Source organism: Bactrocera latifrons, unplaced genomic scaffold (assembly GCF_001853355.1).
Source record: "Bactrocera latifrons isolate USDA-ARS-PBARC rearing strain unplaced genomic scaffold, ASM185335v1 scaffold_51, whole genome shotgun sequence".
Lineage (NCBI taxonomy): Eukaryota > Metazoa > Arthropoda > Insecta > Diptera > Tephritidae > Bactrocera > Bactrocera latifrons.
This window is the reverse complement of record NW_017537168.1, coordinates 1,483,815-1,508,250: the sequence shown is the minus strand read 5'-3', so window position 1 is coordinate 1,508,250 and position 24,436 is coordinate 1,483,815. Positions and strand designations below refer to the sequence as shown.

The window sequence follows — 24,436 nt, the reverse complement described above, 5'->3', positions numbered from 1 at the left end:
GACAGCCCATGGTCGGATGAAATCCGAGTCAATTCCGGTACGTAGAACCGGCTGTCGTGGGAATTGTAGTTGGGTTCGATCATTGTTATATATAATAAGATACTTTGAAATAAGCATAAAAATAAGTTATATAATGAAGAATAACAAAGGTTGTGGATAACCTTTCTAAACCAATCCATATTTTTAACAACAGACAAATTCAGTTAAGAAATTAATAAAAAACGCTCATATAGAAAAACGCATATAAAATTAGAGCATTAATCCGTCCCAAAAATTATTTAAAACTTTATATTATTTTTAAATATGTTTTCACAATAAAAATGCTAACTTTGCATTTGAAACGAACTCAATAGCGAGTTACCGGTTTTTAGTAAGCTTTTTAAAGCGCTACCGCTATTTGCACATCATTAGGAATATAGGAAAAATGTGAGTAGTACGTAACTGCTCCGATTAATGTCTGTCTAAGCATATTTGCGCTCGAGAGTAGTATAATAAGACCCAAACATGAAAGCTAAGCATTATTTACTACTTGTTTAACTAAAATTTTTCAATACATTGCAAAAATATGTTACTTTTTACAAGCTTTATTTAGCTTTAGAACTAAGCGAAGCGACTTTTAGATATGTGTGTGCATACATATAAATCTAGTAGAAAATTTTTGTTTTCTTGTTTGTATACGCCGATCGTGAAAAGCGCTCGTTCGCTCAATATTTTGTAATTGTGTTGGTGTTTGCGTATGCGTGAGTGCACTAGCAACGCTGAATTCGGCAAGCGTATTTATATGGCCAACGAATTTTCGGGGAGCGCTTTATTTCTAATATAAATGTATGTACATATGTATATGTGTGTATGTGACAACGTATTTTATGGCGTGCAATAAATTAAAAGTTAAAAATTGAAATTGAAGACGACACCAGAATACTTGTCACCACTGAATACCCAGACACACACAACCGCCCAGTAATCTCAGTAAATAACTAACTGTTAATTTTTCTATAGATGTGCAGCAATAAAGCGCCGGCGTATGACTGGTGGGGGTGATACAAAGCTGCTCGGCCGCTTAATCTGTTTTTTGTAGATATTTTGTGTTGTGAAAGTGAATTTGATTTATAAAGCGTATAGAATTAAATAAATTATAATAAAAGCCTGAAAAATATCACAACAAAATTGACTCTATCGCGCCAGATTTTCTCAGCGACGCGCATTTCTGCTGCTGGATTTAGAAATCTTCAAAAGCGCGTCTTGCAGCGCCTTCAAAGCGTTCTGAATGTCTATCCTTACATCCAACTGCTGCCTGCACAACTGCGCGTTGATACAATTTTCGTGTACATGCGTCAATGTATGTATGTATGTGCGCCATTAAACAATAGCGCTATTGCTCGGCGCTCGACTTAAACTGCAGCCTTAAACAAAGTGTGTGTGCGCTGCTTTTTAGGTGTGTGTGTGTGTGCGAAAGCATTATAGTGACACCTACGCGCGCTGCTTACTTCTGCGCTTGTGTGCTGCGCCTCTATTATTCGCTTGAGTGTGTATGCGTGCGATCGTGATTGTGATCGCCAACGTTGCTTCCCCTAACGCTGTGTAACAAATATGCAATAATAACAACAAAAAGCCAAACACTACCACATAGGCGCCTATATAGAGCGGCAGCAAAGCTCAGTGGTGCTTGGTGTGAAATCGAAAATCGAGCAGCAGCAACAGTAACAAATCACTGCCGTGCCAATATCAGCAACAGCAACATCAGCAGTAAACGTTTAGGAGTAGCAGTCAGTATGAGCAACGGCGTAAGCAGTCACAACACAGTAAAGGCGCGTCAAGAAAACTCGGTTCAGCAATCTGTGTTGTGAGCGCGTTTTTCGTTACTTATTATAAAATTCTTCTTTTTTTTTAATTTTTTCGATTTTGTGCAAAAAGGAAATTTTCATTTAACGTTAGCGGTGCACACTGGCAAGCGGTCAGTCATATTATGGACGTGTCGGTGAGCGTATGCCGGTTTGCAGTGTTACACTGTTAACTAAAAATAATAATAAAACGAAAAAACAATATCATAAATTAAATACATACAAACGTAAATTTTCAGCGGCAAGCTTACGCGCAACTAATACGTAAACGCGACTCAGCGCGTATACCCGCGTCTCAGTTTTACGAAAAATACGAATTGAATTCAGTAAAAAAAAAAAAAAATTAAAAAAAATATTTAAATTACTTTAAAAAAATACAAAAACAAAAATAATAAAATATAAAAAATCGCATTACGGCCTGAGCAGCAGCTCATTACAAAGCTGTAAACGTCGCCTGGTGTTGATCTGTCTGTCCACACGCATTCGAAACTCGATCAATCTGTGTGTTGAATGCTTGTATTTACATACAAACACATTTCTGTAAATTTGACGGCCAGTAAGTCAATCAGACGCGGCGGGTGGTGTGGCTTTATCGGTGCTAAATCGTGTGTCAAGGCGTGAAAGTAACAAGTCTAAGTGCATACGAGCATACATACAAATATATAAATATTGGCATTACAAATGTTTAATTTGTTTGATAATAAATAATATAAGAAAACGTTTAAATAAATCGCTTTCGACGGCATATAAATTTCTTGCACAAGTAAAGTCACAAGCGCAGCATAAATATCTTTTCAAGAAAAACAAAACCAAATAAATAAATAAAAATAAAAATAAAAATAAGAGAAGCGCTACACAATTTGTTTTACAAGTCGTTAACGCCTTGCGATTTTGTAAATGCTACTTAAATGTTATACAAGCGTGCAATTAAATAATAATAAAACCATTTTGTGCCGTTAACACTTCATTTAAATTAAGTGCATTATTAAAATTATTTTAAACGAAACCATACAGTCTTGTTAAATTGTTGGCAACGCAGAACGATTTTAAGCAACGCCGACGCGCAGGATCAACAGCAGTGCAGCAGTTGGTGTATAGACATTTTGTTATCACTGTAGGTTGAGTATTTAATACAAATTATTTAATTTATAATTAAAAAAAAATATGCAAAAAATTATTTGAAGGTGCGAGACATGCGTGAGCTCATAGAAACTAAATTAATAATCTGCTTAACTAGTTGAGGCACTGAACTTATGGTTTTATAACTCTAACCTGATAATTAAAAGAGAGGTTAGTCGTTATGAGTCTATGGACCGTTTTCCCAATGTTTGGTTGGCAGCCAAACTGTTAGTAAAAAAAAGTTTCTCTACCGAAGAGAAGAGTTTTTGTTAAGTTAATCAGAATTTAACTGACAGATGGCTGTTAATGAGATATTGAATAAAGCGTCTAAAAAAGCTTTAACTTCGACTGCGCCGAAGACCAAAAGCTTAGAAACATATTTTTAACAAAGTGTTCGGAGGTTGTAGCGTTGCCTTTGACGAAATTTTACTACATTTCGTGAAAATATCATGTCGCATAAAAAAGCTTTCAATACAAAGCCCAGAGGGATGGTTAAATTTCTTTTTCGTCCCCCAAATCCTTTAAATTTGCACAGCAGCCTAAAATTAGTAAACCTTTCTATGATGATTTCCACCAACTAAAGACATTTTAAACCCTTTACTCAATAACGATCTCGCAATAACTTCAAAATTGTAATCTAACGAGAAAGGAAGAACAGTTTTTCGTTAGTCGACTCTATGTAACCTGAATGGAACCAGGCATGGAATGGCAACACATTCCTCCTCAATTCCTGCAGGAATATTTTTTGCCGCTACAGCTGCAACGTTAGAGTGACAACTTAATTTTTGCCTCTAATCTTTTTTATTTAATAGCTACCCTCGTTCTACTAAGCTTTAGTCTTGATCAAGTTGGTTCTTAGGCGCTTCTTTATCATTAAACATTTTTTAAGTAATAACCGAGCTCTGACTACAATTCATTTTGAGCATCTAGTCATTCTATATACAAGGATTCAGACGTCTAATGCCAGAAATGTGTTTAGAAAACTGTCGCCGATCGTCGGTTGTTAGAAAAACTTCCAGGTCTTCCATTCTACTCATTCCGCACTTCTTTCTAAATATTTTTACTGTGATCAGTGTCCTAGTCAGCTCTGAATTCCATTTGACACTGTCTGGCGGTTCCTGCTGGCTAATGTGCTTTAACTCCAACTACTTATCTCGAAACTGGTCTGCATTGCAATTATGCAGCGTCAGAAAAGCTGTCAAGAAGGCTATGGTTACTGTACATTCCTCCCGGCAGTCGGCTTACTTATAGTATATCTTATATAGTATATGCAGATCAGCTGAAGAGCTTGATTCCAGTGTGAGAACGATTTATTTATGGAATTGATGTTATAGTGACTGGCGAGTGTAATAATAAATACCTGTTAACCGAGCTCTTAAGCTTATAATGTGTCTGACTTCGAAAAGTAAACGATTTAAATTCACTTGAGACGTTATATATATGCAATATATGGGAAAATCTTCATCGCTGTAAATATGCTTGATCTGAATTTTGTCTGAACGTAATTTAAAAAAAAAAAGAATATCCCAAAGCACCGAATTAGAAAAGCGGCTGATTTAATTTTACAAACGTGACGAATGTCTTCTTACTGCATTTAAGCCGATTCCGGTTTTCTCCTACCATTCGTTCTCTGTTTTTTTTTTTATCCAAACGCTTCTGTCAGTTCAATAACAATAAAAAATCACTCATTAATAATATCAACACCTTGTAATCATATTGTAATTAATAAAGTGCTAAAATTGCATTAACTGAATTTGAAATTAACACCTAAGTAATGAGTGATGAAAATATTATTTTGCAATTCGATCAGCTGTTCTCAGAACTAAACTTTTTAGGTTGTTTTAATAACATTTGAAATATACCCTCTCCGTTTATTCTTCCTTTTCAGCATAAGCTGATAATTGGGCTCTATTTTGCATGTGTCCAGGGACAAGTTGCTTAATTTTAGATGAGTCTAGCAGAAGAGAAGCTTTTTTCAACTTCGAATAGATGGAGAAATCCGGTACAAATATGCGCTTTTCGTGAAGCGAGTACTATCCTATATAATTATGTTTGCCTCTCTAAGAGCCACTCACAGCTCCAATAGTCGTTTTGCTCAAATTCCGCTCAAACTTGAAGATAGTTTAAGGTTTCGGTTCATAGATTAACATCGAGAACTTGCACTAAAAATCAACACCATAACCTTAAAAGCCATAACATTTCCGTGTAAACCAAGCTGTTCCAAAGTCAATTGACAACCCATTTCCAAAACAGTCGGGTTTGCGTTACCGAACCGAAAATGGATACCCGGCCAAGAAGTCGGGTAACCGCAACGGACCCAGATATATATGCGACCAAGGATTGTGAATTGACCCACTATATATGCATATTTGTGTAAAATTCCAAAACACTCTACCAATTATGCATTTCTATATATTCCTGCCTTTAGAACCCAACACTTTATCACTTCAAAGGCACTTAAGCAACGACTGTGCTATGGCTTTTTCAAAATTAAATGAAAAGAATTTATGATTAGCTTTACTGACGCCAAAAGTGGCAAGCGCTACGCGCCGCCTCGGTGATACCCCACCTCATACCATCACAAACCTAAGCAGATAATAACCTGTCAAATGATGCTACGAAGTGCGACAGTTTAGATTCAATGTTATCAAAAACACAACGAACATTTTAATACCAACTTGTCAAAGTAATTTAGAGAACATTTCAAATTAGTGGAATTGACACGCAACAAAGTAACTTAAATTGTTGCCATGATATGATAAATCAGGAATTCCATGAATCTTATTTATGCCCCGTGATTAGGCAAAAATTCAGTGAAAGAAATCGGTTTTTTGTCTCTTTGAACTGCTAGAGCTAAGTCAAAATAACCGAATCTTGATATTTACAGAAAAATCTCCAGATTTAGCTTAAAGCCTTGCCTTCGTAAGTTACTAAGCTTTCATTGTTGTCGTAACATTAAAAAATATCAAAAAAAAAATTTCTAAATTTTCATAAAAAATCTGTTAACAATCCTACGAAATCTATCGAAAATTAGTAGAGTAGCGAATCGAACAAACAACGCACTAAGCTAATCCAATAGCGGTAGAATAGAAAAGCGTCTATCGCCAAAAGCAACAATTTTCAAAGAGCTTTCTGCTTCTTACTACATAATATTTAAATACACTATCGAAACTTATGCTTTCTACTTAGCAACTTCGCCAATATCATTTTCAAAAACTAATCCGCTAGCTTACTGTATTACTGTTTTGATAAATACGCTGATTTGAAATAAATACCGCTATGCCCATCAATTATGAGCCTGTTCGAACACTTACACACATACTTATTAGAGCTTAATTATTACCTCTTATGTTATATATTCATTATTAAAATGTGATTTGTCAAAATATTTGCATTGTTGATATTATAAATATTAACTTATTTTCATAGTGCTTGGCAATAAATCGTTGGGAGAATTAATAAGAGTAAAATACTGGCAACGAAAATGGCAAACACAATCAGCTGATGTTGCATTTTATATTTAATAAAATTGTTTAAGTGCCGTTAATTGTAAAGTACAATCGTTCAAACAATCGATTACTTGTCTTTTTATGATTATGAGACAAAATCTATCGATTTGAAATTTTGCAATTTTTAAGTAGACATTTTTCGAAATTTAACATTGAATTTATTCAGATCGGACCACACAGCATATAAAGTTGCCATACAAACTGACCGATGAAAATCAAAATAAAGATCTGTACCCTTTTACTAAAAATCCAAAATCAAAATAAATTAATTTACTATGTATTAACAGTTTTTAAATAATTGTGCCGTATTCTCTCTCCGCCGTTCCGATTTTTATAACATTTAGTATTTACATAAATAACGCATAGCAGATATTAGTATTTACTACTTCATTTGGTAGCCACTCTCATTGATACTTCCTCTTTATTGGCTTCTAAAAAGTATTTATGCATCCTCGGCTCAATTGTTATGCAAACAACGTTTTTATTTATGCCTTTCCCAAACCGAGTTAACGCCCCGACGAAGGTCACGCTTTCGGCACTATGCCAAATGCCGACGTCATAATAAAATTTGTTACTAACTAATATGCTTGTTTTTATATTGTGGTGATGGGGGGTTTTTAAGTCCCAAATTCACCAACAAACCTATGTATATGCAAACACGAACTAGCAAAAAATTGCCTGCTTTGCTACAAATACGTGTTTGTAATATTGTGCTTGTAAACACTCTATTGTTGTTCAAGCATTAATAATCGATCGATTATTTTCAAATATGTGCGTTATCGCCTCATACTCACCTGCTTTACAAGGCATGCTGTCAAATTTGAATAGCAAAAGAAGCGCTAAAGCCTATGCTAATCCTCGTACAAAGCGTCGGCATTTAAACTGCAAGCCTTAGCGTATGCAAATATGAATTACATACAGGTTTGTTTGTAAACAATCAATCATATTTTGTATATGCATGTGTGTATGTGTTTGCTTTGTGTTGTTCATTACTACTATAAAATATGATTTGGCGTTGAACTTGATTTTACGGATTTTGCGGGTGACAACAATTTATTTTTTACTTAATATGTCGTTGTTGTTGCTATTGCACAGCCTATACAGTTGGCCGCGTGTTGCATTTAAATTTATGAATAACATAAATTTTATGCACTACTAATTAAGTGCCATAGCCATGCACGTGAGAGACCAGTGTTTGTGCAGTATTTTGTATCGAAAGTACTGCTTGTAAAATATGTATATCAGAAAGTATGCACACATATTAAAAAAATAAATAAATAAAACTTAAAATGTATAACAAACAAAGTTGAATTACATGTGTAATTGCGTCAATACAAGTATGTACCTGTAATCAAATTGCATTGCACAAGTTATGATATCAGCGTCGTTTGCCGCCAACAGCTTAGCTGCTGATCAAGCAGCCGGTAGGCTTGTGAGCAGGCGCGGCATGCCATATAGGTTAGACCAACGCAAACTGGGGCAATCTTATCGAAGTTTACGTTAAATTGACACTCGAAATGTGTGCAATACGATTAAGTGTGAGTTGATTTGTGCTAAATTGTGATTTATGCGCATTGCCAGCTAGAGAATGGGTCAGCGCATGGTCAACGCAAATGTTGTAGCAAGTATGCCGTAACGCGCCATAATAGGATAGGCCGGTTCTTAAAACTATTTTTCAACTTTAAGGGGCAACCAGCTCTGTAGTAGAGTTAGCTTGAAATAATATTAAACAAAGTACTAAGTGATAAATGTAAATCACATTAGTATGATTTTTAATTATTTTTATACAAACAACATTGCCTAACTTAAAAATGTTGGAAACTCTATAAAAGTGAGATTCCTATAAAACTTAAACAGATCAGCGTGATAAGCTGAGTCGATTTAGCTATGTACTGCTGTCTCCCCGTTGTCTGCCAACTGGTCTCTCAGTCTTTGAGATATCGATCTAAAATTTTGCACACGTTATATCTTAACCTAGAAACTGCTAATTTGTCGGAATCGCTGATATTGGATCACTATAGCATATACCTGCCATACAAACTGACCGATCAAAATCAAGATAAAGATGTTTTTTTACACTTTTATGCTAAAAAATTCGCCTGTGTGGGATATTACAGTTTCGGTACAGCCGAAGTTAACGTTTTTTCTTGTTCCATGCAAAAAGTCTAAAGTGAAAACAGAAATTATATGTAATTTTTCTTTAAGCGTCAACCTTGAGTTATTAAAACCACGTATAACAGTAGTAAATAGTACTTACAATAATTAAAATAACAGTATCATTAACTACCGTACATTGACCTGCCCGAAGCATTGATAAGCTGTCGTTGCATATCGCTTGTGTTGTAAACCGATTGATTAATGCGATGCGGTAACTAGGAAATATATGTATGCATACAAAGACGGCTACTTGCAAGAATATTTAAAAATTGTAAAAAAAAGTATGTAAAAAGGCGACCATGAAATTTATTAATATCAAATTTTCTTTGTTCAGCAAATATAATGCAAGGGAAGCATCAGTTTTATTGCGGTATTGTCGGGCAGTTAACTTCATTTTGAAACATTGAATTGATGCAAATATCTCTTCCCTAACTTTTTGGAAGGTGCTGCTACAAAATAATTGAAAATAGCAGAGCTCTTATATTCGCTGACTGACGCTGTGTATAAATTTGTTAAATAGTGCTGAAAGTTTTTTTTTAGCGTTCGAGACCCTTTCGTTCACTTTCTTTGGATTTTTTGTTCTCCACTCTCTTCGACTCCATCATTTTGCATAGCTATTTTTCTAGTAACCGCCTCATTACTTATATTACAACGTATATATACGTACGTCCATTTTTCCACCACTTATATTCGCAAAGTCTTTCTGAAGCTGTGTTCGACCCTTGTCTTAATTTGGGGAGTCCTATGTATTCTGTTCTGCTTAATGTCTACGCAATTAGAGACAGTAACTTAGTTTCGATACTGCATCGATTCCTTAGCTCAGCAGATGTCTGCCTTTGGTATATAAATTTGCCTTCCTTCTGATGTGTTTTTGTTGTAAATTATTGAATTATGTAGTTTCAATAAATTTAATTGAATCCCTAAAGCGCTATATCACTTGAACTGCACTTGAGTAAATCAGAAATTACTTGGAAGCATGCTATCTCCTCGCTGGTAAATGGAACACAAAGAAACTTAAATATTTAGGCACAGCATATTTGTTCAATTAAACATGTTTATTTAGTTTTTTCATTATTTATTTTAATGGGATGGGATGATTTCCAAGCACAAACATAAAATTATCTGCTGTGTAACTAATTTTATTATTTACTATTAGAGCAATTGACACTCATTAATCCATCGATAACAATCGATTTTCACAGTGAACCCATCCTATGTCTGCTATTTGATGGCAAGCAATCATAATTTATGGATTATATACAAACATATGTATGTGAATAATTAATTTTATAACTTATTGAATACAAAAGATATAATAAAATTTCCACTACGTCTTAGAGGCGTGTTTTTTTATATCTAGTAGAATAATAGATAGAACTCCTTTAAAAATCATAAAACGTAAAAATCGACAAGTGAAATTCTTAAATTTTTTACGTAAAATTTGCTTTTCTTATTAATCTTAAATAAATATTTATTTTTAAATTTCTTACGAAAAGGTGTGGATTATGTCGGAAATTTTTCTGTTGCGCCCAAAAAATATAATAAATTCATATATTTTCGTATATACTATACCTACATATATAGTAAAAATAACGTCACATTGCGCCATCGCTACCACAATTTAACGAACACTTGTTAATTATTTAATAACAATTTGTACCGAAAAAATTGTCTGCTGCTTTGTTTTAGTTAAAAATATTTTATATTGTTTTATAATTAATTTAATTGACACTTTCCAAAGTCGCCAGTTACAGTTTACCATTTGTGGGTGTTTTATATTTACATTCAAAACATGATTTATTGCATGTATCAGGGTATGTAATTTTTACTAAGCTATTCAGGGTATGTAGTACCCTATAATCGAAATGGACCCCACCAAGTGTTTCTATAGGAAAAATTGTAGATTGAAAGTCTCGATCGATTAAAATCAAGATTAAGGTTGTTTTATGCCCTTTTATGGTATGGTATTAAAGCTTCAATGCAGACGAAGTTAAAGCGGTTTCTTGTTTTTGCTATCATAATAATAAATTTCCAATTGGAAGTGTGACATTTGTCAAATTTAGGAATTTTTGCTGCATTGCGCACTGATACTAAGTACTTTTTGTATTTGTAATATGTATAAGTATTTATTTGCATTTTTCTATTCTTAAAGATGATTGAAGATTTTTACATAAAATCACTTCTGCTGATCGTTTTTGTTTATAAAAATAAGTCACTGCAGTGCTACCTGTATTTTTTCATATTATTTGATGTCATAGCTTTTCTGCGAAAAAATCACGATCAATGAGCTTATTTACGTTTATCCGTTATTTACAAGACGTTCCTTTAGTTTTTTTTTTTTTTTTTTTTGCATTTTTTGAGCTGCTAATCATATTCATTATGCCAAGCGAAAATGTGACAATTTGCGAAATTCACACGAAAATTTCGGTAGCTATGCATGTTTGCATGTTTGTTGTCGTAAATGTAAATATGCAGAAGTGTCTAGTTGACACAACAAAAATGTCAAAAGAATAATGCAAATATCGTTGAATATCATAATTGAATGAGGAAATATAAGCAGGTGAAATAATGTATAAATTTTTGATTATTTTTCGACAAAAAATTTAAACACCTGTTGGCTGTTTTGTTGTTGGTAAAGAAAAAGAGTTAAAAAAATAAATGTGTTTTGATTAAAAAATATAAATTATCTATGTTTGTAAACTATTTTCGGCACTTCCCGTTGGTAAGAAAAAATCCGTTGTAATCTGAAATGTGTACTTCCTTTGCCACTCTAATTTAGCGTAATGTCGTTGAAAACGCCGCTAATAAAAACAACTTAGCGTTGATCACGTATAGAAATACTCGCAAATATGCATTGACACTTGTGCATACAAACACATACAAGCACACTTACATATGTTCGTACATATACTCATACAAACATGCGCTTTTCTCGTTAACGTGTTTGTTTTGTTTACAAAGTTGTCGAAGTTGTCAACTGACGCCACTGAGATTTCATTTTTCACTTCTTTTTCAAGAAATGTGCAACAAAAACAAAAAAGCAGACGCAGTTACTAATTTTTGAACGTAAGTCGCTAAAAATGTATCGGGTTGTTGCGGTGTGAGGGGAATTACCGTACGTTATTTTGTCAAATAAATGTCAATCAACCGCTAATAAGCGGCGGAGCTGTCGATATGTGTCAGGAAAGCGGGGAAAATCACGCCTTATTGCATATCTAAACGAGGGACACTCGATAAATACATAGAAAATAATAGAAATAATAATATAAAAATACTGAATTTTAACTATAACAATTCTAATGCTACCTTTCCTCTTCTCTATGGGCGTAGACTCCGTTTACGCGGCTATAGTCGAGTTTATAATAGGGCGCCAGTCATTTTGCCTTTTTTCGCTGTTTGGCGCCAATTAGAGATTCTAAGCAAAGCCAGGTGTTTATCCACCTGGTCTTTCCAACGGAGTGGAGGTCTTGCTTTTCCTCTGTTTTCCCCAGCGCGTACTGCGTCGAATAATCTCAGAGCTGGAGTGCTTTCATCCATTCATAGCCGTAGCCGCTGTCTCTTAATTCGCTGGACTATGTCAGTATCGTCGTATATATAGTATAGCTCATCGTTCCAACGAATTGAATATTTGCTGTAGCCAACGCCAAGGACAATAAATCTTTCACAGAACCTTGCTCTCGAAAACTCGTCATGGCGACTCATCAGATATTGTCATCGTCCATGCCTCTGCACCATATACATACATAGCAGGACGGGAATAATGAGTGGCTTATAGAGTTTGGTTTTTCTTCGTCGACAGAGGACTTTACTTCTCAATTGCCTACTTGGTCTAAAGTAGCACCTGTTGGCAAGATTTATTCTGTGTTGGATTTCGACGTTGTCGCTGGTGTTAACGCTGGTTCCAAGATAGACGAAATTATCTACGACTTCAAAGTTATGACTGTCAACAGTGACGTGAGAGCCAAGTCGCGAGTGTTACGACTGTTTGTTTGATGATCTCGTTCACTGCCAGACCCATTTGCTTCGCTTCCTTATTATTGTGGAGTAAGTAAAACTACGCGGAGAACGCATCGGTCCAGTCCAGGCCAATGATATCATATCGTCGGCGTACGCAGCACTCTTGTAAAAGATTGTTTTATAGGCCCCAACCGCTTTGTTGTTTTTCAGACCTCAAGCAGACCAAACCTCAAAATTTTATGCAAACATTTCAAGAAATTGATAACAGGTATTACACATTTTCTTGATAATATTTATATTTTATTTATTTCAAGAGTTATGAATGGCATTGCTTTATAAACAATATAGGTTGGAAACCGATAAATTCTATAGAAATGATAAATATATAATGCTGCAAAAAAAAAAAACATAAAAAAATTACGAAAGTGACATTTGTTATTGCAACTGCAAATTCTCGACTAGAGACCCTTCATGCATTTTTTTTAAATAAAATTTCAAAGATTAAAAAAAAATACTTCATTTTTTTTACACTACACTCTTATAAATTCACGCTGTCGCACACCGAAATTTTCCTCCCATCAATGTTGTTTTCCTTAATTCAATGATTAACGTCAACGTCATCGCTCATTTATTTATACTATTATTTATTGCTTACAAGTGCGTATATACATATGTATATGTGATATGGATATACATTACTTAAGTGTGCTTTTTATCATCCGTTAAGCGCTTCATAATACTGTATAAATGCGAGTAAGAGTTTAACAGTGTCATTACTTTATCGTTAGTCGATGCGAATGCTTGTGATACTCGTGTGCTATCGATAATTAAGTGATAAGTGTGAGCCTTTAAGACTTTTAGCGGCTACTACTTGTTGGCTTGCGACTTTATTTTGAAATGAACGCGCTTATCTCGAAAAATATTATCTAGGTATATATGTATGTACGTAATTTGATATATTTATGAGATGAGTACTCATTACTTGCTCAACAATGTTAACAAGAAAGTTATGTAATTGTAATCGTTTCGATAACATTATTGCAAATTGGTCTAACCTTCCTGGATTTAGTAAGACACTCCAGAGAATTTCAAAAGTAGGCTAGTAGAAGCGATAATTCGAAAAAATTCCACCTTAAAAGCTTAAAACGTGCACTTCAAAGAGCTATCGGAAGTATGCAAGTTATGGAGATTTCATTGGCGCCCCAGTTTTCGAGTACGTGAACATTCCGATGCTGCTTAAAACTTATAAAATATCCTATCCTATCTATCCTTTTAACGGTTAAGGCAATAAGACTACATGAGACTTCTGGATTCAGTAAGACACCTCAGAGGAGTCTACTTAACTCTCGAAAGCCATAACTTGGCACCAAGCTTTTGAGTAATTAAAAGCTCAATACGCGCACTTCAAAGAGCTTTCCGTGGAAGCTATCGAACCAGAGGCTATGAAAGTTAAGGATATCGTATAAGCGATCCGGTTTTTCGAGTCCGTGAGCTTTCCGACGCTGCTTAAAACGCATATATCGGTGCAGGCCATAAGAAAAAGCAGCAGTTCGATCTAAAAGCTCTCAGAGGTCTAAGGATCTGAATCGAACCAATTAGGTTTATTTTTTTACTCAAATTTAAGTCTAATGATTTTTCCGTCCGACTTCTTATTCCTCTTGTCTCGATTATTTCCGATCGGGAACGTGTTTGGTATCCGTTGCTCTTTTGCGCTGGACCTCTGGACTTCGCGTGAGCTTAGAAGGCACTAATGGCCTAGTTCGGGACGCAGAAGATTCACGGAACTACTCGCCCTCAACAAGATTCATCTTGTCGCAATCTTCCTTCCTTACTCGCCGTTGTTCAATAGGCGCGCTCCAGGTAAGGCTGGAATTTTTTCCGATTTAAAAAAAAAGCGGGACAGTCAGTAACTGTCAAAGTTGTGGAAGCACCCAGACACTTTTTTCTCCATTGCCAAGCTTTTGCAAGACTGAGGTTGAAACATCGCGGCAGTCATATCTTCTGAGAATCTGGCGAAGTAGCAGAAAGTGATATATATATATATAATACTTAAATACTTAAAGAGTATTTAGATAGCACAATAGACATAATAGTTCTCAGATGCCCAAGTGGGATCTGTTTTAGCTCGACTTTTTAACTTAACCTAACCTCCTTAGCGTCCTCTACTGATTACGACTTCTTCGGAGTTTAACGGCGAGAAAATCTTAGTTTAAGGTTCGCGAAACCTTGTTGATCCAATAGCTCATAGGTCTGGTAACCACATTCATACGACGTCCAGTTCTTCGTAACTGTTTGCAACCCGGTTTAATTTATGCTCATTACAAGCTGTCTGTTTCTATTGTTTCTAAAACATAAAAATGTCTTCATATCAGAAAATCCGGTACGTCACAGCACTGATTCAAAAGAAGGTTTCTTGATAGCTTCTAATTAGGTCGTGGGTGTAATAAGTGATAATAAACCGTAAAATTATGTCTATAAAACGTCACGTCTAATTCATAAAACTCTATATTTGCTCAATTTTTCCATGACTTCATCAAGTTCCTGTAATTAATCAATTCTGCGTACCGATCACTTAAGTTATAAACAATCAATACAACAGCAATAACGTAACGCGTGAAAACACGCTTCTACACATAAATCACTGACTTGTATACCGATATCTGCACCGAAATATTCCATACCAATAAATCATAGCAAATCGTATTCCTCTCAAGTAATCTTTATTTTTTTCGAGATATCAGTAACCAGGTTATAAAAAAGCAATTAACTACTTTAATAATTAGTTAATTGCTTGAATTCTAGTCTGTCGCCAAAAGTATAGCAACAATGTAATTACGCTTAGTTGTAGCAGAAGCAGCGGAAGAAGTAGAAGCGTGCGGACATGCGTGTATGTTTATTTATGTAGTTTATGTGCACACAACACGTTCTATAGTGAGGAGGGTCATGAAGGTTTGTGAGGCATATATAAATTTTTAGTCATAAAATGGCTTAAGTCTGATAAGCGTCCAATTATTTCTCTTCGAAGACCGCTGATATCAAATTTACAACGTACATATTTAATAAATAGCCCCTGCTTTTTAGTGTTTTTTTTTTTAGTAAAGGTAAAGTTGAGTGTTTGGAATTGTATTTTCCCGTTAACTATTATTAAAGTGTCAGATTTTTAGTACAAATTTCTTAAATCGATGAGTTCTGAGAACGTAAATTTAGGTTTCAATTGAGGTTAGTGGTTGGCAATCAATATAAATACATTTGAAAGGCACGTGGTTTTGCACCGATTTTCTGTTTCGGAAAATGTAAATTGTAGTATTTTTTGCTTTGATAACAATTTAGAAACATCAAATATTCAAATGTATCTTTTCTGACCCGGCTTTTAACTCTTCTACTTTTCCAAAAAACTTCTTTTGGTTACGTTTGGTTCCACTGAATATCGGCTTATAGACACGCCACATAACAGTTATTTGCAAAGATTTTGAAGTTCTCTCGGCAGCGTATTTGTCTTCCACAATCTGCCTAGAAATACGGTTAAGCTTATCACTCCCGTCTTACATTTTTTAAACTTCATATTTATATTGCCGTAAGTTGGTAAAAAAAGATATACAACAGCAAAAACATAAGATGATTAAAAAAAAACTCCACATATCGTTGAGGTCATTCCACTTAAATAAGGAATATAATAAAATGGCTTTGAATTCCTTATCACCAAACCATCCAGAAGACACGAGAGCATGTACAAATTAATATAAATATATACATATATGAATATATCTTAAAAATATTTAATCAGCATTATACACTTCAATTCGCCACATGTCGCTCCGATATTTGGAGTTTTCGATTTTTATTCGCTATGTAATAAGTGTTGTTTTGGTAACATATTCACATTTGACTACACTCAGAAAAATTTTTTCTGTCAGCAAATGTTAATATTAAATTTTTTTTCTTATTAAGTAACATAATAACATCTTAGTAAAGCATATGCATTATTATGCTTAAAAGTGTTATTAACAACCTAGTCTGATTACAACCATAATTATTTAATGTTACCTCTAAACTATGCTTTAGGCTAACACGGCGTATGAGTAACCTTCTGGTATACTTGACATTTGTATTTATAATTCTGAGTTATTCGCATGTATTTACAGCTTATAATGTGAATAATGAAGAAATTTATACATTTTATAATTTTTGTATTAAAAAAAAAATAATAAAAAACGAAAAGTTTCCAAAAATATGAAATATTGTATTGTTTTAGCTGTGTCCTGTCATAAATAATTTAACAATTTTCTTAAAGTTTTAACAATTATTTTTTGTTTTTTAATATTTATTAAAAATATTATTTCGTTTCAAATTTTATAGTTTTCAATGAAAGAAAAATTAAAATTAATATTTTATTGCTTACGATTTACTACATTATATTACATTAAGTATCATAAAATTTTTACCTTCCGCTGTCAGATATAACCAATAAATAACCATTTTATAACCAAAACTCAATATGAGGGGTTTCTATTATATCGTTTTTCCTTCGCCTGCAAACTTATGAAAAGTGAAGTTGCGTCATTTTGCATTTTAGGTGACGATATATATTTACTTTAAACGTCTCACACTTCCCTTATTTTTTATAAACATTTAGTTATTTTTATTACACATGTTATTTCTGAAATATTTTTATTAAAAATGAGTTTATCAATTTTTTAACCTAATTTATTTTATTAAAATTTTAAATATGTTTTCTTTGTAATTTTCGGATTTTCTCTTTTTTAATGCCTTTTTTGTATTTTTATTTAAATTTTGTTAATATTTTGTTTAAAATTTTTTCCAAAATAAAAAATAAAAACTTTGCCAAAAACGTGCATATGTACAACTGAGCATATACATACAAACATCCGTACATTTATTTATTTTTATTGATTTATTTACAATTTTTTTTAATATAATCAATAATTTAGTATACTTAAACTGCTCCCTCTATCACACTATTATCTTTAGGTTATCTAACTGTTTGCTCAATACTTATCGATATTTTATCTCCACTATTGAGTATAACTATTGCAAATTCTTGTTTTTAAAATAAAACTTATCATTATTTACTAATGATGACCACTAAACATTATAAATTTAATAATGAACCTCGAACTGAGTCGCCGTAAAATAGATTTCGCCATACAGCGCAATTTTTCGCTGCGTGTACACGTTCCAAATATCTTCAAGTAACTCTAATCTATTGCACGGTATATTTTGCCAATAAAAATACACACCCGTCTTAGATACGCGAATGTAAACATTCTGGGCACACACACAAGTAACTACATTCATGAGCATAAGCAACGTCATCATCGTTATGGTATTTGTATAAAATATGCGAGATTTGCAGATTCAATAACGTCGCATCTCTACATTTTGTAATTAATAAATAATTATATGGCGTTCAATTAGCAAGAACAAAAAGTTTAACAAAAATAAAACAACGCGGTTTATACATATGGCAGCTGGCGTCAGCGCGTCGTAGTGTAGCAGCGCGCAGGTGCTTGGCCGTAAGGCGCTGATAATGCGCTCACCCACTTCAAGCAATACTTAAGCACTTACTACAATGGAGTATTTGGAATGTTTTGTTACTATTTACTATTTTCTTTGATTTTATTTCTCTTGATATAATTTCTTATATCTACGCTGCCTTTGAATACGCTTTTATAAGCGACAGAGTCAGCAGTTTGCACGTAATATTCCTCGCGGCATGTGCATATTGCGTCGCTCAAAAGTGTATCTAGCGCTAAATTGCAAATTAAAATTTTAAGCGCAACACAAGTTGTTTCGGAGTTCAATAAAAATAAATTTCAAAATAAAAACTTGAAAAAATTGTATACAAAAAAATATAAAACGCCTTCGTCACCTTCAAATAATTTGCCGCATGCTTGTGAACCATAAATTTCAAATGTGCATTATTTGAATTGTTTTTGTTGTGCTTCTATTTTTTTTGCTTTGTCTTCAACAAACGCCGAAAAATCGCTGCAACAATATGTATTGCTTGATGTTTGCCAAACTTTTGCGCGCATTTCCACGTGGTAAAGTGCTTTGCGGAGGCGAGCGCAAACGGCCGCAGGATTGTGTCAGCAGAGTTATGTCGCCGCGACGCTGGATATTATTGCTCATCTTTTACATAGCGTACTTGATGTTCGGTGCCAGCATCTACTATCATATAGAGCATGGCATCGAGAAACAACAGCGTGCGACGGATCTGCGCGAACGTATTGAAATGAATGGTGAGTACGAAATTTAATATAGTAAATTTTGTGAAATCCCGAAATTTCGGGATCGACTAAGTTTTATTTCGCGATCTTAAAGATATATATTTATGCCGTAAATTACGAAATAAGATATCGTAAACTTTTTTGATATCCCGAAATTTCGGGATTGCTTAAGTCTGATTTCGGGATCCGGAAAATATATATATTTATGCCGTTTGTAACAATATACCCCTTTGTTTATCAAATAAATTTATATAATTTTCAATTGAATTCAATATTTTCACTGATAAGCACCGTTATGAGAAAATAAAGTTATAAATATTAAATAACATACTCAAAATCGCTAAAATAGTTTAGCTGAAATATGTAATGTATTTTACTATGGTCCCTAAGAGAGTTCGAAAAATTCTGAGTTCAATAAATTTCTAATTTTAAAATTAAAAAATAACTGTTATATCTAAGATCAACAAACTTAAATTATATTAAAAATATTATACAAATAATATAGTCCGAAAAGTTTCGGTATACCGAAATTAAAATTCCGTGATAACTTAGTAATTTTAGATCCATTCTTTTTGTCCACTTACTCCTTTAAACTATGTACATATGGTATTATTAGTTTCTCTTTGAATGACTTGGAATTAGAAAGGATGCGAAATTAATTTAGACTTTCAAAGGATTTTTTTTGTGTCTTTTTCGGATGCAAGTTAGTGACGTGTCTGCCTAAAAAAATTAAACCGGACATATAGTACATATATTTTTTAAGAACTGAATTTTTCATTACCTTCACATCCGAAAAAAATGCATAATGTGAATAAATTTTCGTTTGAACTCAGTCAATATGAACTATTTATTTCTTCACTGCTTTTAAGCCATTATATTATATTGTGCTTAGACCCAACGCATTTTGCCTTGAAATACATTTTATGAACGAATTCGCACATTCTTGCAATAATGACTGTTGCTTAGTCAAGGATTCGACAAAAATACTAGAGTAAAAAAATGCAAAAGTGAATAAATTTGCGCATGAGTCAAACCGAGGGCGTTTGCTATAGCAATTTACACTGCATTTTAAAGTATGTACGTCACAATTGTTTTATCAATTGATTTTTTTTTTGTTAAAAAGTTAATTTTTAGAAATTTGCACAAGTAAAATATCCATCTCCGCCTAATTTGCATTACAACAGTATAAATGTAAATATTTGCTGTTCGTGCCCGATTTGCTATGCTTCTTGAAATACGTTAACACTTCGGCAGGTGATTTTTATAATAATTATTAATAATCTAAATGCTGCTACTGGAATGTGGCTTTTGTTTATTTATCGATGCTTCGATACACGTCAACTCATATGCACATCACTGTCAGTCTCATGAGCGCGCACTTTGTGTAAATACATATAAAATTCCAATTTATTAGCGTTTATTTCGTCAGGCGTTAATTTCTTGTGTAAAGTAACTATAAAAGTTGCCTAATTTGTTTAAGCAAATCAGTGCAGACTATTTGTCAAGATATTTGTTTTTTTTTTTGTGGGAGTAAACTTTTCACACAAGCATTTTAATTGGCCAACGAAAAGAGAAATTTAGAAAAAAAAGCAAGTTTTGAGATATTTTTAATCACGGCTGACGTATTGTATTTGGGGTTGCTTCATCAAAAGTGTTACTTCTGAAGTAGTGCATTATCATCACACGATTTTGGAATTATAATAAATTACGCATCTTTAAAAAGGCAAAGGGCTCAAGCCCTATTCGGATCATTTAATGTGTTGATTAATGAATACATCACTCATTGAAGAACTGTACTAAATCAATGTCCCTCATGACAGCATACAACAACTGAACCGAAACGTATATCATTTGAGTCGCTTAGAATACTGAGAATTTCAGGAATATTAAAACAGATATTTGAAAGCTAGTTTACCCTGATATTACTAGAGTTAAAGCAGGTAATATCTCAACGTTCAACAAATCTATTGAAAGTTCTGAAAACTATCGACATCAAACTGCACCCACCGAGCCACAAATTCATCAATGCGCGCTCAAATACAAACGAAATCGTAGAAAACATTGACATCGAACTTGAAATTATTGCCGCTACCCCCCCATTTACGTAGTTGGTATTGTTGTAGGTTAGTTGTTAACCACACTCACACGTACCGTGCATAAAACGATATGCAAATTCGGGCTGAGTGCCCCACGACCAATGACCAGCGCAACTGCAAACTCAGCTATTTCGGTAATGTATCGTCGTAAAAGCGCTTCCGTAAACGAACTTTACCGCTCGCGCACGAATTAATTTGTATGTGAAACACACCTACGATCGGAATTTTTTTCTTTTGTTTCGTTTAGTTGATTGAAATTTAGCTGTGCGGCTAAAGTAGTCAACGTAAATTAAGCAAAATCCTCAATGAACCACATAAAAGTGACGATTTGAAGCTGCTGGGTAGCCGCGCAGCCGATTTATGAGCATTCGGCGTTGTAATATCACATGCTTAGTGGAGATAGGTGGGCGTACACCGGCTTACAAAGCTTGTATTTGTATGTGTGTATTTGGCGCGGAAGTATTATATATGTATCTTCATTGTTGGTTCGTGTGTCCAGCTACAAGTGCTTCGTGTGCGCTTTCAAATGAATAAATTGCGGCACTCAAAAGAAATCTCTTCTCAAAACCAAATCGCTCGGCGCAACTTGGTATTGTCTTGTGCTAAATAACTACATATGTATGGATGTGTATATGCCTCTAATTTTTAGTCTTTTTGTTTTGTCTGCTTGTCGTATGTTCCATTGTAGTTACCGCCGCCATTTCGTGTGATGTCACTGATTGATGGTTTTCGGAAGTAACGGCGTTTAAAGTGTCACGGCTATGCGCTGACACAGTGGCAGTGAAAATAGCAATAAAAAACACCAAAAACAAATTGTTGCACATGTTTTCATGTAATCGATTTAATTTGTTATCGATATATTGGCTGTGCCTTTGAGTGCAAGTAACGCTTTCAGTTTTATTCTTTTCACTTTCGTCGCCTATTTTTATGCATGATCGCATTTTTCGCATACATAATTTGTACTATTATACGAACTGATAGCGAATATCAGTGAATCAGTGATTTTTACAAATTTATTTTAATTAATTAATTTCGTTTAAATGGCGCATTTTGTATGGCAGCTGCGTTTTATGTAATTATAGTTGTGCATTTGTACTTACACATGTGTTTTATACATACATAAATATTTACATATATACACACGTAAACCGCTCAATTTGCACATATTTACTCACAGCGTGACGCTCCTATTTGACTTTAAGTACATTTTATTGACATTTACAATGACTTAATGACATTTTATTTATTTAATTTCCTTTGCTTTTGTTGATTTAGTAGTTGTTTCACTGTTCGACATTAAGATTAGGTATTTCTATCACTTATCAGTTACATTTCGCGCAAGCAGTCAAAATAAAATGCTTCGCTGGCAAATAAACAGCGTACTACCGAGTACTGTATATGTATATACATATATACAAATTGATGTAAATATGTTTACAAGCAAATAAGTGACAAGAAAAACGTTACCTTCAGCTGAACGGAAGCTATAAAACTCAAATTTCGTGAAGGCATCCTGTCAAAAAGATTTTCCATTAAAGAACTTGATTTTGATTGTTACATTTGTATGGTATCTATATTATATTGATCCGATAATGGTGATTCCGACAAATGATCAGCTTCTTGGGGAGAAAAGACCGCGTGCAAAATTTCAAAACGATATCTCAAAAATTCAGGGACTAGTTCTCGTATATACAGACAGACCAACGGACGAACAGACAAACAGATGGATCCGAGTTTTACAAGCTTAAAAATCATTTGCCATAGAAAGGAACAAGTATGTGGATGCCTAAGAACCTTAAAATCAAGTTCACGAACCTTCTGGCGAATCACTATCGTTGTGTGTGGCCTGACATTGTCCTGATGGAACACAATTGCTTTCTTATTGGCTAAAAGTGAACTCTTTTGCATAGGGGAGCAGTTCATATTAGACAAGTCCCTGCTAACCTCACCAACACATTTATTTCATGTCTTTATGTAAGTTAGAGGAGACTAAGTGCATCAACGCATTTCCTTGTTCGAAGTGTCCGTTACTACGACTTCATGTCTAAGTGAATAGAACTAGCCTGGATTTTGTGGCTTGAAAGGTCATATCAAGGAAAGTTTTCTTCGTAAAAAGTGATAAAACACATGAAGATGATCCATACAATACATTAACTGAGTTCATAAACAACCCGATATGAAGCATGTCTAAGAACTTATAAAGCTTAGATGAAAGGATTTCTTCTTACATAACTGGCTATATGGCTTTAGAATTACTATCTGACCTTTGAGGAAAAGTTGCATGTCTTAGAATTGTTTTTATATCTCAGATAAGTGAAAATTAGCCCCAAAAGTCAGAAATACTCTAACGTTACAATTCTCATATACATAAATTGGGTCCAGCGTTGACTTCACTTGTTTATCGGTGTCGCTCGAGAAATTTATGTGGGGTTTCCAATGTCAAATTATTAATGCAAGCAATTAATATTTTGAGGCATATTTTTTGATTAATAAACACATGCAACGCTTTTGAATAGAGCTTCTCAGAGGTCATACCGGTTAGGACAATTTCCTAATTAAATACTCCCAATTACCTTTGCGACATGCTTTTCTGCTTCCGCTTGTGTATGCAAATGCTTCAAAGAAAAGAAATTTTGCAATTTTGAAATCGTTTATACAGTCATAAACGCCTACAATTTTCTTAATTTACACACAATTCCTGGCAATTCCAAAGCAAGAAAAAGTAGATTGCAGGAAAATATAATGTTAATAACTGAAAATTGCTATTAATTTAAGCAAAACGCTTAACTTATGCAAACAAACAGCCTGGACAAAGCGACAACAAATCAAAGTGTTGTATTTTGACTATGGCGAACAGCTGTTCGAATGTCAGTGGTTGTCAAGTGGCTGCCAAATGCAATTTGTAGCACAAATAAAGCAACTGAGCGACAATAAGCAATCATCCAGACGCCGATTAAGTGCAAGTATATTGCACTACTAAGTCACTTGCGTTGTTATGATTATTGCTTTAAATTGTTGTAAATTTCAAGCTGTGCATGTTTACATGGCTGCTGCAAGTGTATTTGCTTATATGATGTCTATAAGTATACATATTTATGAGTGGCTGCAGTGCATTCAAGTCTTCTAACCAAGAATTGACGCGGGGCTTTGTCGAAAGTTGAGCGAAAACACACTCAAGTAGTGGAAAATTATTATTGGTGCCTTTTCAAAGTCAATTCTCTGCCATACAATGTACCAGAAGAAGAGTAATACAATCACAATCACATTTACAAGAAATTATTTGGTTGCAAATCAAAAATAATTTAATGAATTTGATTATATCATTTGTGACTTATTTGACATTACATATCATAAGTTAGGTTAGAATAGAGTTTATTATGAATATTGCTCGAACAATAACGCGCCGAAACGTGCGTAAGTCCATTGAGAACTTTTCGGAAAGCGATATGGTCCTTTCCAGTGCAGTGTAAACTATATTTGAAAACTCCTTTGTTTTCGGAGTAATTCCG

At 34.0% G+C, this 24,436-nt stretch overlaps 1 protein-coding gene across 3 annotated transcripts in view; it reads left to right on the top strand.

Annotated features, from left to right (window-relative positions):
- The window catches only part of LOC108973958 (open rectifier potassium channel protein 1), a 40,112-nt gene that overhangs the window by 8,583 nt on the left and 7,093 nt on the right, over positions 1-24,436 (top strand). Inside the window, exons 1-2 of one of the 3 annotated variants that reach the window (XM_018941512.1) lie at positions 1,737-2,955; positions 18,652-18,843. In XM_018941512.1, the coding sequence (XP_018797057.1) occupies positions 18,702-18,843 (142 nt within the window). In that variant the 5' untranslated portion in view covers positions 1,737-2,955; positions 18,652-18,701. Of the gene's footprint in view, positions 1-1,736; positions 2,956-18,162; positions 18,844-24,436 lie in introns of those variants that run through there. The other 2 variants (XM_018941511.1, XM_018941510.1) reach the window with 2 other exon arrangements.